This window comes from Rhamphochromis sp. 'chilingali', assembly GCF_963969265.1.
Source record: "Rhamphochromis sp. 'chilingali' genome assembly, chromosome: 6".
NCBI classification, from domain to species: Eukaryota; Metazoa; Chordata; class Actinopteri; order Cichliformes; family Cichlidae; genus Rhamphochromis; species Rhamphochromis sp. 'chilingali'.
In genome coordinates, this window is record NC_137933.1 from 9,707,531 (window position 1) to 9,727,975 (window position 20,445).

The 20,445-nt window shown below is 38.7% G+C and overlaps 1 protein-coding gene across 1 annotated transcript; it reads right to left on the minus strand.

Moving 5' to 3' along the window:
* Positions 1-4,780: 4,780 nt before the first annotated feature.
* LOC308398957 (N-acetyllactosaminide alpha-1,3-galactosyltransferase-like) lies at positions 4,781-8,571 on the minus strand (the record flags this gene model as incomplete). Its single annotated transcript, XM_080885860.1, has 5 exons — positions 4,781-5,465; positions 6,261-6,398; positions 7,510-7,599; positions 7,718-7,783; positions 8,543-8,571. 5 exons carry the CDS (start codon positions 8,569-8,571, stop codon positions 4,781-4,783), a joined length of 1,008 nt encoding a protein of 335 aa, XP_080741986.1.
* Between the last annotated feature and the right edge of the window lie 11,874 nt (positions 8,572-20,445).

Below are 20,445 nucleotides of genomic sequence, written 5' to 3' on the forward strand. Positions count from 1 at the left end.
GATACCATGTATACGCTCTCAGAATTTTTGATATTAAGCTTACTCGAAGGACTAGTTACATTTATGATTTGTTTCACATTTATGATTTGTCTTTATATTATGTTATTACATTCTGTCTTTATACTATGTTATCATTTCATGATAAAAGGGGGGAACTGTTGTGATATTTTGATACCATGGTAGCATTTACAGGATATTGTTTTATAGTGATATTATACAGGAAAACTGTTACTCAATAAGGCCCATTTACTAGTTGTTTTTCTCTTTCTCTGTGACCCAAGAATTAATGTGTAAGAATCACAGGCTGGTACCAAGGTCGAAAACACCACAGAGATCACTTCCTTACTCCCATCCTCCCTTCTTTATCTCCTAGAAAAGAGCTTGTTAAAGGCCAGGTGGTTTGTTTCAGAATTCACTAATGAAAGAACTCTGTATTCTATGTCTAGGAGTGTATTTTGCTGGGATAATCATAAATTGTAGCTGAACTGATAAACTATACAAAGGATACTTCTTTGCTCAGAGGGCAGGAAGACGCTTCCTTATTTGGTCTGTACCGGTTTGAACTGAGAATCTGCTGACACACGAACCTTTTTCCTCTATATAAACTGTTGTCTGATGAATAAACCTTTGAGTTGATTTTGGGAAAGCAACCTGAAGCAGTCTGTGTTTCCTTGTTCTCCCAAGCTACTCCCGGCGCTGTAACTAACCTGCTGAACGGCATACCTGAGTGTTACTTTGAATAATTTTGAATCTTATACAAAACTCTGCTTATAGGTGCCCACGCCTCGGAGGAAACCCGATCCACGGAGAAACCGGGGACCGAGATTTCTTTCAAGTGTTAATAATAACTAAAGTTGGATAAAAGTAAGAATATCTTGAAATAAGCTGACCATTGTTATTTTCCAGCTAGCTTTTGATTAAAATTCATGCATGTCTATTAAATTTGTAGCATTTAATTGTAAATATTAAGAGATTAATGTTTTTGTAACAGGTGGTTTAGCATCTTGCACAATCAGTTAATATGACCACAGTATCAAATTCCTGCTTGTTACACAGGAACTGCCAGGGGTGTTTACTGGTAGTCATCACTGTTCTTTAAGGTTTTTTAAAAAAAAGTTGTTAATAATAATAATAATAATAATAATAATAATAATAATAATAACAATAACAACAATATTATTTTTATTATTATTATTATTATTATTATTATTATTATTATTATTATATTAATATGTTATTAAATAGATGTAAAGGAAAATAATTTTAATTAACAAATGGTGAGTCAATTTTCTTACCCAAAATTAAGTGTGTCATCCAAATTTATATTATGTCTTTCTTCCAGTTTACTAGTCATTGGGAGTTTTGGCATTACGGTAGTGCTCCTTAAACATCTGATGCTGCAAAAATAAGTTGTTTGGAAGATTGTTATGTACAATCATGAGCAACTTCATTAGATACACTTACACTAATATAGCCTTTGTTGCACACCTTGAATATAAGGAAGTAAAACCAACAATAACCAGCAGCAGGTAGCAGAAGATTTCAGAATACCTTGCCCTATGTATTAAAAAGCATGTTAATTAAACAATGTATTCCTCATCCTGTGTATTAAAAAGATATCTTTTCATTTATGTTTAAACAACAAAAACAACAAGTACTCTTACCTCATAGATGGGGGGAAGCCCTCTCATTTTCCTGCTAAAGAAATTATTGAACAAGGAAGTTCAGTAGTTGGTAGACACTCAAACCTTAAAGAACAGAAATATGTTTTAATTAACCAGAAAGCCTCCCTTTGGTCGAAATAGGGGTTGTTTGGGTGCACACACACACACACACACACACACACACACACACACACACACACACACACACACACACAGAGAGAGAGAGAGAGAGAGGGGGGGATCATAAATGCAAAGGATTGGAGCTGTTTTTGGATTTTCACTTGTTGGCTTTAATATGAACAGTCACATAAAATTCATTCCAATTTTTTGCCTTTGCTTTAATTAAGATGTTTCTTTAAATCTACAACAGCTTCCTTTTCAAAAAGTTTACTGACATAGTAAGGAAGTAGCTAGGGAACTCAGTAAGTTTGAGCAACAATAGCTTAGGGACAGTTTCTACAATAAAGAGGAATTCATCATCATCTGCAGTTCAGCAAAAAAAGTGCCATTAAAAACAATTCAGCAGATCCTCAAGGTATGGATACAGACTGTTTTCAGCTGTAGAGGAAAAGGTACGCTTCATGTACTTATCAACATACAGTTTAGAGGCTTGCATTAGAGTGCTTTGGTGCTTGGGCCTCTTTTATTTAGCACGGTTATACCATTGTGAATTTAGCTATATAAATATGCTCAAGAGTCTATCGTATGTTTGTCATGCAATTAAAAATTCAAAAATATAATTTTTAAATCAGTAACTTTGCAAATTTAGAGGAAACGATTTTGGATAACATGTGTCACATTTTAAACAGGGTTTGAATAATCAGCGCTAACACAGAGACATTTATGCGCTGGGTATAACAGACATGCTTACTGTGTGAAAGGCCCTCGGATTTCTTGGAGCAGAGAAACACGCTTTACTGTTGCTTTTCTCTACTGTATAAGCAGCACCCGACTGGCAGAAACGCTCTGTGCGGGTAGCAAAGTCGGCTCGAACGCACATCCAGGAATCCGTGTGAAAAAAAAAGGTGTCACTGCAGCTAGGCTCTTAGGATAGTCAGGCTTTTATTTATATTTGCATTCTGGTGTGTTAAAACTAGCAGCCTCTGTGTCCCGCTTGGATCCTCATTCCGAAAATTCAGATATTTAAATAAAATGGTGAATTGGCTAGTGATGAGGAGCCACTTAGATCCGTAAAATGAGGTTTGATTAAATTAAACTCTTATGAACAGCTATGAATTCTACCTCTCTGCTGATGTGTTTCAAACAAACGATGTTTTCTACATGTCCAAACTGTGTGCTAACTACCGTGTGTCTGGGATCCGAAAAAAAAAAAGTTAAAACGCTATACCTTGCGGCAGTTGTGAAGTGCTGAGGAAAATACTGTGTCTGATGGGGTGTTTTTTATATAGGTGGACTTGGTTTCAGTTGGCCTCTGACATGATAAGATAAAGGAAACTGTTTGTAATGGAACTACAGTTGGGATGTGTGCTGGGATGCTCTTGATAAGGGAGCCTCTTTTATTGTTTTATGACTTGTTTTGCTGACTGTTGGGGGCCTAACTGTAACCCCCTCTGTCTAACTGTTGCAGAGTTAAGAATCTGTAGATTTTAGAAGTAACACAAGAAAAGTTTATTTCTAAAGGAATACCTGGTGTTTGTGGTGCTCTATTTAAAACTATTGGCCTCTGTGTCTTTTCGGAGCGCTGAAGAAAAAAGTAGTTAAATCATCTATGTGTAATCAACAAGTCTTACTGTTGCAGTGTGTTTGTGACTAGTAGATAATTATAGGGCTAGTTGCATTAAAGGAACCTTGGGGTTGATACAGTGCTAGTGTGGCTAGGTGTGAATATGTGCTTTTAGAAGTATCACAGTTTATTTCTAAAGGGATACATCTTGTTTGTGGTATTCTGTTTAAAACATTTAGCCTGTGAAACTATTAGAAAAGTGAAATCTTCCTAAACTAGTTAAATTAAATGCTGTGTGGGAATACACGGTTTTTAGAAGTATCACTGTTTATTTCTAAAGGGATACCTGTTATTTGTGGCACTCTGTTTGAAACTATTAACCTCTGTGTGTTTCAGAGCACTAAAGAAAAAGCTAGTTAAAATACCCCTAAATTAGTTAAATTAAATCACCTATGTCTAAATAACAGAGCTCTGAGACCTATACAATCCTTTAAAAAGAGTTTAATTAAAACACAAAAAAAAGTGCAGGTATATTACTACTCATGGCCATCATCCAGTGTTTTGTCAGTCCAACCATTTGGTGTTGAGCACATCTCAGTGTTCTTTCTCTAAGTTACTTTATTACAATTGTCACATTTATTCAACATAATTTCACTTCAGTTTGCATAACATTAGCCTGATTTCTTATCATCTTCTTATCATCTTGATTAGAAATACATTGCTCTTTGTACTTCACATACAGTTTTCAATTCTGATTACTTCATTGTAACTTAGAATTTGCTTTCTCTCCTTATATCAGTAAATATGTGAACTTCAGTATTTATCAATCACAATACACCCAAAAATTACTTCTTCTGATTGCCCATTCATAATAAAATCACTTCGTTTTTAAATTATTACCTCTTGATCATATTTTTGATTAGATTCATGATTTGATTAAAGCAAAAATAACTATCAGCAAAAGCACATGCATAAATCTCTGTCAATGCACTCTTTGTTACATTACACCCATGAAAGTTGGATTTTAGGCCTTTTAATTCACTTCTGTCTGTCTTCTTGACACCATAAATATTCCACAAAAACCTACTGGTCAGAGGATATGCTTCTCTTTATGGTATTTTAAGATTTTAGTACATAAGCAGAATTTTCACCTTTGTTAGCCACCAAACTATAATTAAAGTCTCCAGATTTAGTCACAACCTAAAATATTTACAAAATAATATATAATATTGCAACATAATTACAAAAAAGAACAACAGTCCTCCAAGCCTAAGCATTTAGATTTACCTAGCTGGATTAGATGAGTTTTCAGAAAAGGAAGACGAGCTATTCTACTAGCACACTTAATAATCCAACATAAAATAAGCCTATATATACACGTTTAACAAGCTAGCCCCTTGCTTATAAAATAATTCCAACTTTGATTTTCGATCTAGCCAGTACGAAGTGTGTCATAATGTTTTGGTGCCCACACTAGGCGGGTGACAAGTATATCCTGCTTGGCCCAAATGCTCTGGTCCCAGCAGTACTCTGGAGACAGCAGCCTGCTTGGTTTATGAACCCAAAAGTACTTGTTTAGATGGCTCTCATCATGCCACAGAGCCTCCACATCATTTATTTTATCCTCCTTGATAGCCAGATAACAGGCATCTACCAAATGCTTTACATTTTGCCACGTTCCTCCAAAGATAGCAGCATGGTAGTAGAAATTGCCAGTTTCCATGAAGGCTTTAGATTTGGGGTTTCTGTCGTAGGTAAACCGGGCTTTTGGTAATTTATAATAGTGGGCATGGAGCAAAGCCACAGAATCACCCAGTGCCTCAGACCCAAATCTCCCCTTAAACTCCTGATCCACATCAAAACAGAAGACATAATGAAATCTGTGACGGATCTCTGACTGTATAGCTTCTGATATTGTCCTCATTCGCATCATAGAAATGTCTTGCCACCTGGTGTGCTTTCCCACCTGGATAACCTTTATGTTTCTGTGAGAAGCAAGTGTGATGTTTGGTACTTTGTCTGGTAAGTCTGTAAACACATAATACGTCACTGGTAATCCCAACATAAAATGTTGTTCTGCTGAGATGAGGAAAGTCTTGAGGTAGGCATCCAGGTACCTTAATGAGAGACAGAGAAAAACAAATGATTTTTTTATTTGTAAATTATTGCAAAACAATACAAAACCCATCCTGTTTGTATATTTCTTCACTATCTTTGATGCACAAAAAGTAATTATTTCAATCTGAGCCAAGGTTCAATCGTCCGCACCCAACAAACAGCAAGGCAAGCTGGTGTTTATTGGTTATGGGTCATAAAGGCCAACTACTCCAGATACTAATTACCAATTACATTTTTAAAAGCTAAAAAAAAAAAAAAGCAACAAAGAAGGCAACATGCAAGAAAGCAAGAAAAGACCTAGACATGACTATAATGCTAATGCTAATAATAATAATAATAATAATAATAATAATAATAATAATAATAATAATAATAATAACCGTAGATGTATGTGCACAAATTTATTCAGGTTTAGATGTCTGGATTTCAAAACAGTTTGGTCAAATTTCTTTGTATTTGAGCATGAATTGGAGCACATATTTGTGACTCCTCAAAAGTTACACAGAAATCCATGTACACATTTGTAAGCATTTGTTTGTGCTTGTGGATCTTATCATATGCATTTGCAACCCTTTTGCAGGGGTATAAGGCACATTTCCCCCCATAAACTAAAACTAGAGTCACCACCTCATGATTACTTATGTGGGCTAGAGAATTTACAGTTTAAATTCGCCATATTGAACTGATTCAGGCATAGGTATGCCTACATTTCTTATTCATTCTATTCAATTCTATTAACTAGAAGGCACCACTGTATAATAGCCAAGGAATACAGTTTTTATGGAGGAACCGACCGTCCCACAGCAAACACAGTAAGGGCCACTGATGGCTTTTCTCCTATGTGCTTTTGATCAAAAAGATTTGGATCAAACATTCCCTCCCAGATGATAGGAGCATTCCAAGATGTTGATGTCTGAAATGCTGGTCTGGCCCTGGATTAAAAGAACAAAACAAACTAGAAAGCGAAAATTCCAGAAGAAGTGTGCCTATGCCGCTGCCAATGAGTGTAGTTTGCCATTCATACGGCTACAAAAAAAAATCCAAATAAGGGTAGACAGGCCGTACTACTGCTGGCATACCACTAGAGTGAGCCAACACACCACAAATTAAGTGAGTGAGCCAACACACCACAAAGTAAGTTTCACTTTCGTTTCAAGTTAAGTTTCACTTTCCTTCCCATTCATTTCAATGGGCAAAAACTAGCATTAAAATATTCATATTTAAAAAACTATAGAAGTAATAAACACCAAAAGTCATAGCACACCATTCCTGATCCAGCTGCACAAAAAGGAAAATAATAATAATAAGAATAAATAGTAATAAGTGTGCCTTTTGGCATAGGCACACTTAATAAATCCGAGAAATAGTAATAACTGTGCCTTTTGGCATAGGCACACTTAATAATAATAAAAATAATAAATCGGAGAAATAGTAATAAGTGTGCCTTTTGGCATAGGCACACTTAATTAAAACACAATCTATATATTCTTGTTTAAATTAATTCAGGAACATGTCCCTATATATGTGATAATGAATATGAGGAACTAAAAACAACTTGAATTTACAGTTCACCAGAGATGTTAATTCATTTGTAACAGTACAGCTGTTATCAGTGTTTTGACTGTTTTTAATCATGAAACTCTCTAAAGACTGTTCTTCCAGTGTTTCTTTTGCTTTTTTGTCCTTTATTGAGAGTGAAAAAATCTTACTTATGAACACTCCCAAGCAGGTTATTTTATTCTATAGTTAGTTTGTGTTTTATTGTGTAAATGCTTCTTTAATCATGTCGCTCTGGTTTTTCTTTCTTCCTTTTTTTTAAACACACTTTCAAATTTGGTTACTGTCTGCTTGTCACAAGTGCTATTGTAACATTAACCTCCAAAAATATTTTATTTTAACTGTACTTTGATGCAGAAGTTTCCTAAATTGTGTGCACAAGCTGCATGTGTTTATTCTACTAAAAACAACATCTTAAAAATCAAATACAAGTATGGGACATTATAATTACCAGACAATGGTGTCCAAATTTTGAATATCTCTTACCCAAAGTTAAGTGTGTCATCCAAATTAATGCTGTGGCTTGGTTCTTGTTCAGGATATAATTTTATCATTAGGATAGTGTTCCTTAAATATCTGATACCGGAAAAATAAGCACCACAAGACATAACAAAATAAATTGTTTGAAAAGGTTGCTACATCATATAGATATTACATATCAATATGCTTTTGAAAATAGTGCCTTAATACATACCTTGTATATAAGGAAGTAGAACCGAGGATGATCAACAGCAGACAGCAGAGGATTCCATCATTTTTACTTAGAGAAATTAATAAAAAATAATAATATTAAAAATAATACTAAATAAATAAATCAAATAAAGTTTGGGCCTCACTTCATTGTTTTTCCTTTGACAGGTATACCAATATTTAGCATCAATTAACAGATAAATGTCTTTACATAGGTAATTCATGAAGATTGCTAAAGCCCGAGTCATGCAGGCTTACAATGCTGTTGGTGAATATTTTGGGAACCATCATTCAATGGGGGAAAATGTGTATTCCGCTATTGCTTGCAATGCTAAAAGCCACTATAGTGAAACTAGTCAAAAAGCTGTATATGGTACTGCACTGAAAACCTCCTTGCAATTGGTTAGGTCACTAGTGGGCTAGAAGGTAGTAATAATAATGTCTGGCTCCAAAACACTGACATGGTGGCAGCCAAAATGTTGTCCAGAAAGTCCAAAATCAATTGGGGACATTATGGTTATTTTTATGTGTTTTATTCCTACAGATAAAAAAAAACAAGGTAAGAAAAACAATAAGTTAGAAAGATTTCTAGAAATGCTCTCTCCTTCACTTGATACAAGTTTGTATAAAATAGAATCAGGAAAAGTGAAATCAATCGTCTTCTGATTACAATGGAAGAGTCTCGTTTGTTGTCAACTCACAATTCAAAATCCAGTTTCTGTAATAATAATGCCCCCCCCCCCCACACACACACACACACACACAGACACACACACACACGCACACACACTCCAACCAACAGCACCACCATCTTGGCCCACGCTCCTACCTCATTGTTAGGGAAAACAGCCCTGTCATTTTCCTCTTAAGCAGCGTTCTGATGGAGGAGAAAGGGATGGCTGGTTGACAGGATTTGACCTTTTTGAAAAAAAAAAAAATCGTGAGCCCAACCTTGGGATAAAAAAAGTAAAGTAATAAAGTATCTTATTTCATGTAAGATATTTTCATTATCTTACATTCATTTCCTGTATAACCTGCCATATCCATAAATTATAAACTGCTCAAAACTGTTTTAGACCAACAAAGTCTATTGCTCATTTTTACAATTAAGATCAATTGATGTAAATCCGTGAATGTGAAAGCTTGATTCATTTTATCCAAAGTCTAAGCTACATCTGCAACTCCTCCTATACTATCCTATACTTTGACCCAAACATCAAAATGATCTAGTGGCATCTAGGATTAATTTCTCCAATCTATAGCTTAAAGAATGTTTTTACCATTGAAACTTAAACCAATATGTCATAAAATTGTGCCTATCTTAATTAAGGCAGATGGACATTGGTGGGAAGTAGCTTTAGAACTGAGTGACAGTATAGTGTAGCATACAGAAGGTGACATGAGTATTGAACACATCACCAATTTTCTAAGTAAAAGTATTTCTAAAGGTGCTACTGGCATGTTGGTAGCAACCCATCGAATCAACACATTCAAATAAATCAACCCATAGCGGTCCATAAAAATTGCGTAATAATGAAAACTGAAAGACCAGTCAAGTATCGAATATGTTTACAGAAATGTATTTAATATTTCATACAAAATCCTTTGCTGGTGATGACAGCTTCAACACACCTCCTGTATGGAGAAACTAGTCGCATGCATCAAGTGTGATTTTAACTGATTCTTCTACACAAACAGTTTTCAAATCCTGAAGGTTCAGTTGGCCTCTTCTATGAACTTTCCATAGATTTGATCATGTCTGTGGGTTCTCAAGAAATTTCATCGACATGTTCAAAACAAAATGTTTTTCCAATTAATAAAAAGAAAAAAGACAGGGAGCACAAAATGGAGTGTCTTAAACTGGTACAACCTGTATGGGGAACATACATATGTATATTTTTTTTACATTATCTCCGGTGCCATTGTTTAAGTCAGTTGAATGCACAAGTCCAGTAAAACCAGTTTTATTTGTACCTCTTGAGAGACAGCAACCATTTACCATTAGATTCCTGGCCACAAACCTGTGTTAGTGTTAATGATGAGAATAACAAGAAATTTGTTAAAAATGAAATGAAAAAAAAAAGTACTGTAGTCTAAATCTTCCATGTTTAAAATTTAAACAAAATTCATACATGGTTGCCAGTTGAACCGCACTCAGTATTTATAGTGCATAAAATGGAAAAATTCACAGAAGGATTGTGAAGGGTCATTATTTAAATTGGACTTATCTCCAGAGGGCCCCAAACTATAAAAACTACAGTATCACAAGTGTTGTTTCCACTACATGAAGAACAGGATGAAATACCTACTAACTGCTGTGAACTAAATAATAATACATCCTATTAATTCATTTTACATTTTCTACATTTTTTCCACAGAAAAAGATAGATTACCTCATTTTTCTTTGCAGGAAAATAGCCAACAAAAACAAAAACATAATGGCATACATACTAAAAAATGCTGGGTTATTTTCATAACTCAACTTCTTGGTAGTTTGACCAATTTCTGAACCTATAAGCCTTATTGTTGGGTCTGAACACAGACCAATGCTGTATCAAGGACTTATTCCCATGAAAGAAAAACAAGGCAACAGCGATCGATCAATTTACTTGCAAGGAGGCCTCGTCGGGATCTCAGTGTCAATAGAAAAATTGTACTTAGTAGTCAGTATAATCTTTTAATGATATAAGTTTGCATATGGTAGAATACTGCATGTTGACCTTTTGATGACTTAGGCTGTTGTTCACTACAAGACTTTTTGTGAATTCCAGAGTGCTCTGGCACATCCTTGGAGCATGGGAGAGATCGTATCTTCTCTTTGTTTCATGGTAGGAAAAACGTAACTATGTCAGTTTTAGTCTAGGTGCCTTTTGTTTAGATGAACTTCTGGACTTCCAGACCAGCAGGTTTAGAGAAGTCTTTATGGGGTCACACTCTGAACCCCCCCCCCCCCCCCACACACACACACACACAATCCTGTGCTGCTTACAGGCAACAGACTTACGAGGGGAGTATTTTACTGAACAACAGGTCATTGTTAACAGAAAAGAAAACTGGTTTGACTGGACTTCTCTTTTCCTTTAAAAGTACAATTTAAAGATCATCTTGTTATATAGTCAGCATTTGTGATCCGTATGTGTTTTCTACCAAACTGTAATAACTTTATTTCATATATACTACTCAGTGGCAGTAGGTTTTGTTGTGCTCATGGGCAACAGATTTGGGGAGAGTATTTTTCTGAACAAATAAAAGCTGTTGACACATCCTGTTTCGTTTCTGTAGGGAAAGGTCGTTATGCTCAGTTTGACAATCACAACTAGGCTTACAGCATATAGCATACAGCCCCTGCTGAGACAGAGGTGACTTAGCAAAAAGAGAGAAGCAGTGTCCCAAAGACCTTCAACTTGTATACTTAAAAATATGACCCTGTGGATGGCTGCTGTGCTGAAACTACAGTGCATTTGATGGCTGTTACTGAGTGTTTTTCTTCTTGTTTTTCCTTAAGGATTGTTTTGAGTCGACTGTGTGGGAGGTGATCTGTGACGACCAGTGTTGGTCAAGTTACTTGAAAAAAGTAACTAATTACTGATTACTTCCCCCAAAAAGTAATCCAGTTATTTTACTGATTACTTATTTTCAAAAGTAATTAATTACTTAGCTACTTAGTTACTTTTTAAAAATACGATTTACAACCTGAAGAGGTGATAAAGCGATAGATCTTTCAGCCCAATTCTACTTTTTCTGCATAATCCATCATACAAAATGTAATCAAATGGAAAAGTCTCTGTTTAAAACTTGTTTTATTAGTTTTAATCTTTTAACTTTATGCATCAAGCAAAAATGTAATTATATGCACCATTCCCTGACTGGAAGAAATTAGTTTAACATTTAAACCTATTTTCTGCACATTCCAGCACATAAAATCAATTTTTTGTGTGTGTTTACACTCACTCTTTCAAATAGATGCAAGTAAAACACAGCAGAAAATAAATAAAATTCAAAGACTAGCGGTCCTGTTGCTCTATTTTCACCTGTAAAGCAGGAGTGGGTTAGGCGGAGGTTTACTCTGGTGCAGGTGTGGGCAGCGGTCAGTGGAAGAATCCGCGAGTTTCTCTGTGAGTTTCCCGTTATGTCATAGTGCACTCGTTGTTTGCTTGGAAGTTTAGGGGTTTTTTTCGCTGTAAAAAGAAGTTTTCTTCCCACTCACAACGGACACTAATGTTTTTGTCACTTTTTATGGAATCAAACTCAAAGTAAGGTCAGTACTTCCACGCTTTAAACGCTGCACGCTCATACTCCCGCACTCGATATGTTATCCACTGTCGATCTGCACACAGCTGTTGTCACGAATGTCACACTCGCTTACGTCACTGTCATGAGACATTCTCGCAAAAAAAATCATGGTTTTAGTAACGCGGTAACGCAGCGTTCCTACGGGAAAGTAACGGTAATCTAATTACACCGTTTTTGCAATAGTAATCCCTTACTTTACTCGTTACTTGAAAAAGTAATTGGATTACTGCCCATCTCTGGTGACGACCACGGAGAGGACATCGACAGCCTACATGCATCACTGACTATATTAATTTCTGTGTGGATAACACCGTACCTACCAGGACTATACGGTGTTTCTCCAACAACAAACCTTGGATTACCCCAGAAATTAAAGCTGTCCTTCAGCAGAAGAGGAGGGCCTTCAAATCCAAAGAGGAGTTGAAAAGGGTGCAGAGTGAGTTGAGGGGACTGATAAGGAATGGAAAGGATAGCTACAGGCAAAAGATGGAGAACCAGCTTCAGCAAAACAACGTTGGTGAAGTCTGGAGAGGCCTCAGAACCATCTCAGGCCACAAACATCAGAACTCTCTGCCTGGGAGGGATGTGAGGTGGGCAAATGAACTGAATCATTTTTTCAACAAATTTGATTCAGCCATGAGGCAGTCTCCAACATCGGCTGCAGACTCACCCACCCCTACTGCTGCTGTTCCACCTCTGACACCTCAGACACTTCACACCTCCTCTATTCATCCTGCTCACTCCTCCCCACCCCCAACAACAGCATCCAATACACACTCAACACAAGGCTCCAGCCGGTCTCTCTCAACCACCCAGGTTAGGAGGGAACTGAGGAGGATTAATGGCAAGAAGGCAGCGGGCCCAGATGGCATCAGCTCGAGGGTCGTCAGGTCCTGCGCGGACCAACTGTGTGGTGTGATGGAGCACCTCCTCAACCTGAGCCTGAGGCTGGGAAGAGTCCCACAGCTCTGGAAAACCTGCTGCGTTGTACCAGTGCCAAAGACTTCACGCCCCAAGGACCTCAACAGCTACAGGCCGGTGGCTCTGACATCCCACCTGATGAAGACCCTGGAGCGGTTGGTCCTGGCTCAGCTTCGGCGCCTGGTGAGCTCATCACTGGACCCACTTCAGTTTGCCTACCAGCCTGGCATTGGAGCGGATGATGCCATCATTCACCTCCTACATCATTCCCTCGCTCACCTAGAGACCGCTGGAAGCACTGTGAGAATCATGTTCTTTGATTTTTCCAGTGCCTTCAACACTATTCTTCCCTCGGTTCTGAAGGACAAGCTGGAGAACTCTGGAGTGGACCATCACCTCACTACCTGGATCCTGGACTACCTCACCGACCGACCACAGTATGTGAGGACTCAGGGCTGTGTGTCGGACAGGGTCGTCTGCAGTACGAGGGCCCCACAGGGAACGGTTCTGGCTCTGTTCCTCTTCACCATCTACACTGCAGACTTCTCCCACAACTCCACCTAGTGCTTCCTGCAGAAGTTCTCTGATGACTCTGCAATAGTCGGCCTCATCACTGATGGAGACGACAAGGAGTACAGAGGACTGACTCAAGACTTTGTGGACTGGTGCCAGCTGAACTACCTCCAGATCAACGCCAGTAAAACCAAGGAGCTGGTTGTAGACTTCCGCAGGCACAAACATCCTCCACTGCAACCACTGAACATTCAAGCTTTGGACATTGAGGCTGTGGACAGCTACAGGTACCTTGGTGTTCATCTGAACAACAGACTGGACTGGACTCATAACTCAGACGCCCTCTACAGGAAAGGGCAGAGCAGGCTGTACCTGCTGCGGAGACTCAGGTCGTTTGGAGTGGAGGGCCCACTCCTGAAGACCTTCTATGACTCTGTGGTGGCCTCAGCCATCTTTTATGGTGTGGTCTGCTGGGCGGCAGCATCTCTGCTGGTTACAGGAAGAGACTGAACAGGCTGATCCGAAGGGCCAGCTCTGTTCTAGGATGCCCTCTGGACCCAGTGGAGGTGGTGAGTGACAGGAGAATAGCAGCTAAGCTGTCATCCCTGTTGGACAACATCTCCCACCCCATGCAGGACACTCTGACAGCACTGAGCAGCTCCTTCAGTGGGAGACTGCGGCACCCACGGTGTGGGACGGAGAGATTTCGCAGGTCTTTCCTCCCCACTGCTGTCAGGCTCCACAACAAAGACTTTAACTGATCAAACACACACATCCACAAATGTGCAATAACACTAATGTGCAATAATCTTTTCTGGCATCGTTGTATTTTTACTCAGTTGTATATAGCATTTGTATTCTATTTTTATCTTATTGTATATTTTATTCTATTTTATTCTACTGTATATAGTATTTTATTTTATTCTATTCTGTACAGTGGTGTACTGTATTTATTCTTATTGTATTCTAATTTTTGCTTCATAACTTTTGCAATGTCCACTTCCTGCTGTGACAAAACAATTTCCCACGGTGTGGGACTAATAAAGGTTATCTTATCTTATCTTATCTTATCTTATCTTATGACATCGTCTGTGGAACGATTAGTCCGGTATGCAAACTGAAGTGGGTCGATGGTGGCAGGTAGTGAAGAAGGGATGTGATCTCTCATCAGTCTTTCAAAACACTTCATCACAATTGAAGTCAGTGCTAGTTGGCGGTAATCATTGTGGCAAGCGGGCTGTTGTTTATTTGGGACAGGGAAAATGATGGACTCTTTGAAGCATGTGGGAATCACTGCTTGGGCCAGGGAGAGGTTGAAGATCTCCGTGAACACCAGTGCTAGCTGGTCAGCGCAGGCTCTCAGAACTCGACCAGGGATTGCATCTAGTCCTGCTGCCCTCATGGTGTTCACTCTCCTGAAAGCTTTCCTCACAGCATGCTCTGTGATGATGAAGGCATCGTTTTCACTGGTGCACTCCGTGCACGTGCAGACTTTTGTTGTTTTAATTGCTGCAGCGTCGAAGCGAGCATAAAACGTGTACAGCTCAACAGCCAGTGAAGCGTCGGCATTCTTCATTGAAGAAGCTGGTTGTTTGTAGTCCGTTATTGTCTGCAGTCCCTTCCACAGGCTCCTAGATTTGCACTGTTGTAGACGTGACTCTAGTTTTTCCCTGTAACTCTGCTTTGCCTTTCTGACCGCGCTGCACACATTCTAAGACGCAGCCGTGTATAGGTCCATATTACCGGAGACAAGCCCTTCATTGTAGGCAGCGATGCGCGATCTCAGAGTGCCGAAACACGTCCCAGTCTGCGTCATCCAGTGCAGTCACCGAGTGGTCCGCCTAGTGTGCGACCTCCCTTCTGATTGGTGCTTGCTGCTTTAGCCTTTGTTTGTAAGCAGGCATAAGGACGATGGCGGCAAGGTCCGATTTTCCCAATGCCAGCAGAAGCCTAATCTTGCAGCAGTCTTTGAGCGGAGTGTAGCAGTGGTCTAATGTCCTCGTGCCCCTGGTGGGGCAGAGGACGTGCTGGTGAAGGTTGTGAAATGTGCGTTTGAGATTAAATCTGTTAAAATCTCCCATAACACAGAGCGCGGCATCCTGGTGAAGTGCTTGTTGTTATGTAAGAGCCTCAAGTAGGCAGTGTCCAAATCCCCGTAAGGCAGAATATAAAAATTTGTGTTTTCCATGATGCCCAAGTGAGTTTAAGGCAGATAGAGCAGAAAGTAACAGTTTCAGTTCCCCTCTGATGTGCCAAGATAAGCAGTAGGTTGTAAAGAAGAATAGTACAGCAGGAGACTACAGAGGGACAGTTGTGGAGTGTACCTTTCCATGTGAACGTTAGGGGGTGCTGTCCTTGGGTGTGCTTGATAAGGAAACAACATATACTCTTTTTATGACTTGTTTTGCTGATGGTAGTGAGCACGAGGGTGGGCTCACCTGTAGCCCCCCGTGACTAAGTATGTAATCTAAAGGTTGCAAGATGCTTGCTTACAAAAAAAGAGCAAAAAAGAAAAGACAAGAAGCAAAAATAATAAATCCAAAGTAGTAAAGTATAGCCCAGAGAAGCAGTAGCAGCCTCAACATAAATGTATCAGCCGCCCACTCAGACCCACAATTCCTGTAATGCATCAATCAGCATTCACACCAAAACACAATAATAGCAGTGTTACGTCCCCACATGAAAGTTAAGCGAAGAGGGTGGGGGACAGTAACAGTTGGATCCGGGTTGGAAAGGAAAAGAACGCCAGGCAGAGGTAGTTAATAGGGGTGCAACGATATTCGTATTGATATTGAACCGTTCGATATAGTGCTTTCGGTTCGGTACGCATATGTATCGAACAATACAAAATTTTTAATTTATTTTATCAACTTTCCTTCTGACGATGCTGTCTGTGTTGAGCGCTCAGTGGATCTGCGCTCGACAGTGCAGCCTAGGCGGAGTAGTCGAACGCAGATTCACTGAGCGCAGGGCAAGCTAGCCAGACAGAAGTTAAGCTCTCCTTGCAACATGGCAAATTGAACCTCCCCTACCCTCATTCAGATGTGGCGTTAGGAACTATTTTGGTTTTCATGTGACATATGACCCTGAAGGTAAGCGCGTCATGGACAAAAGTAAAACAGTATGTCGGATGTGCCACGCAATGCTCAATTACATGGGTGGGAACTAGTGCGTTAGCGCAGTTAGCTCGTTAACGTGTTGGCCGTCCAGCCCCACACACGGAGCGTAGCTCGTTGACGGAGATTTGCCGTGTTGTGGCGTTAACATCATTTCAGATTAACACTGACAGCACTAGTGGGAACACAACGAATATGACTGCACATTTACTCCGACATCATCCTAGTGCACAGACAAGTGGAAGCAGACAAAAACAACAAGCACGCATGCTACAAACTTTACCCTTAGACAGCCGTTAGCACATGATTCTCCTTATGGGGACCTGATATGTTTAATATGCTGCTGAGAATATAGCCCAGAAGAAGCGTATAGTATAGTATATAGTATTTTATTTTGGAAAGAGCCATTTTTCTGTAATAAACTCTTTTCCAAAGATGAGTGATTTCTCGATCAAATAGATTTATTTTTTTTATTACTTTGTTGTTTCAGCAACATTAAATTTAAAAACTGTACTTTTGAGTTAAAATATATATTTATAATTTTAATAAATGACAAATTAAAAAAGGCATGAACATTTTTTTTGTATCGAAAAAATATCGAACCGTGACACCAAAGTATCGAACCGAACCGTGAATTTTGTGTATTGTTGCACCCCTAGTAGTTAACACAAAATATATCTTTATTATAATCAATTAACTCAATATTCATACAAACAGTAACAACAAAAAGAGACAGCAACGCTGCTTTAATGATAAATCAGACAGGCCAACCCAAAGAGATGGTGACCACTTCAACAAAGAAAACAACTATAAGGCTTCAACAGAAAAAGACAGCAACACTGCTCTTAGCAATAACCAGGCAGGCCAAACAAAATAATGGAGGCCGCCGTCACTTAAGCAAAACCACTGCTCAGTTAAGAGCTACTCACAAAGAGCCACGCATGGTGAGGCTGGTCACACACACAGCAGGCCTTTTCCCCACCTAGACCAGACTCACACACTGACCAGACTCACACACTGACCAGCACAGATGAAATCCACCAGAAGCCTCTCCCACATCCACACTGCTCTTCTCCAGCTTATATTACCTCTGAGGGTAATTGGTGGTAAACAAGGCCAGATGAGCAGCAGGTGTGTCCTAAAAGAGAAGGCAGGGGCAGAGAGAGGAGGAGGCAGAGAAAAGACACCACACCCACACAAGGGCAGTTTCAGGAGGCCCAGATAGGGCCGTAACAGCAGTAAGGCTAAGATTGTAACAAATCAAAGTTATGTACAGTTCAAACAGCATCATCAATTTGTTGACAAAGAGGCCAATAGGAGGCTTCTGCAGCTATAACCTATAAACTCACTTGTTTACTACCAAGTAAAATAATAAATACACAACACAAAATAAAAACATACCAGCAATTGATGGAAGGCTTCATGGAAATAATCCAGAGGTGATCTCTACAAAAAAATGAGTAAGACCAATCAACAAAAGTGTAGCCAGTTCAGGCTGAGGCATCAGCAACATGTACGCAAGTCCGATCTGTAACAGCTAGGGAAGTCAGGTGACCGAAATCCTGGATGCACATGGCAACAGGTGAGCAAGTTAGGAATACTCAGAGGGCAGCTACTATTTATAGCTTTGCTTTCTGTGTATGACACTGCACGTCACCAGCTGCTGTTTGCCTCATAATGCAAATTTTATACTGATAATGTAAATGAGCAAATGCAAAATCTTTCATGTAAATCTAAGAAATCTAAGAAATCAATTAAAAACATGTGGAAGCAGGTAAAAGACAACCAGTGAAGAAACAAACATTTGAATCTTAAATACTAGGAAATAATTTTACATAGCTGAGTTCAGTTTCATTGCCACACCAAAGTCTGATTACAGCCAGAACTGTTGAATCAAGAAATCACATAAATAGGATCTGTATAACAAATGGACGCAGGCTAAGAGATCTCAAATGGCAACACAGCATGCAATGATTCAAAAAACAGCTGAGAACCAAAATCACTGACATCGATCAGTCTGGAAAGGGTTACAAAGCCATAACTAAGGCTTTGGGACTCCAGTCACAGATATCTGTGTCATCCTGGATTCAAACCCTACGCCTTACTCACCTGTTGCTTATCCCAGCTGATTACCCCAGGCAGTATTTAAGGCCTAGGAGGCCAAAAAGTAATCCAGTTACTTTATTGATTACTTATTTTCAAAAGTAATTAATTACTTAGTTAGTTACTTTTTAAAAACATGATTTACAACCTGAATAGGTAATAAAGCAATAGATCTTTCAGCCCAATTCTACTTTTTCTGCATAATCCATCATACAAAAAGTAATCAAATGGAAAAGTCTCTTTTTAAAACTTGTTTTACTAGTTTTAATCTTTTAACTTTATGCATCAAGCAAAAATTTTATTATATGCAATATTCCCTGACTGGAAGAAATTTGTTTAACATTTAAACCTATTTTCTGCACATTCCAGCACATAAAATAAAAATATTTTTTGTGTTCACACTCAGTCTTTCAAATGAATGCAAGTGAAACACAGCAGAAAATAAATAAAATCAAAGACTCAGCAGTCCTGTTGCTCTAATTTCACCTGCACTCTAAGAAATGAAACATGGGCTTTTTAAAAATTAATTCTTAGTTTTATGTTCAATATACTTAAAATTGTTAATCTTATGGGTGTAATATATTTAAATTTGATTTAATTAATCCTATACCGTTTTAATGTTAAATAATATTGATATTTCCAATTTATTTAACTAAATCCAAAAAGCCCTTTCCACATCCTTTCTGAGCATGCGCAGAGAATGAAAAAGAAATCTTCGCGCATACGCATTGACCTTCTTCATCTACGCTACAGTGTGCTTTGGCTACGTGTCTTGAAAGAGGGATTAATCATGATTCATCCGTTGGAGTTAAGGTAATTTCTTCCTATTTTTAATAGAATATAATTTAACTAGTACTTTGTGATAATATATGGCGTATATTTTTCCGGTAAATATGTGGGCAGTATGTGTTCTGTAGGTTGTAGCATTTTGCTAGCATTGGAAACATTCATTTGCATATTCGACGTTACTGCACATCTGAATATTGTCCCATCTGCTTTTAAAATTTCATTCGAACTCCGAATAGCACACTTATTTTATTTGTTTTATTGCACTATCAAGTTAGGAGAACGTTAGCCCGAACAAGAATGGACTACTTGCACAATCACTTCCGCGTTCTATGTAGTCCAGCCCCAGTGCTTCCGGTGTGGTTAAACCATGGCGACGTTCTACACTCGCTGCCTACAAGAGCTCCCAAAATTGAACATCACTGATGATCATCGGATTTGCAGAGTGACGACTACCCCCGCCAGCAAATTAGATAAAGGCTTTAAGTTATATGCTGCATCACATATACACAACTACGAAGGTAAGAAAACGTAAATTAACCGACAAAGAAACGCTAGCTAAAGTCAAATGCAAACACTACGTTACTCCGCTATGTCCTTCATTTGATGTCAATTCTCGATATTACATGTTTTCTTAAACGGTATTTTATGTCGTCCGAAACTATAGTTGAGGTTTTCTTAACTAATGTCACTTTTGTTGTTAGACACTGTTATAATAGCGATAGGTAGTTGGCTAACTAAGGAGGTAGTTAACTACCTAATGCTACTCTTGCTAAGTGTAAAGTATATATGTTTAAGACGTGCTGACATGAGTAATACAGAAATAATGCTAATGGTACTTGTATCTTTATTCAGTGTCCAAACAGGTTGTCAGGGGAGGTCGGTGTGAGAGCCCTGTGCTACAGGTCAATGAGGAAGAGTGAGGCACCACACAGACTAAGTGTAGGCAGGAAGCTGTGTAAAGTTGTTAATCCCCGTTCAGTGGGGTTCAGTTCATTTA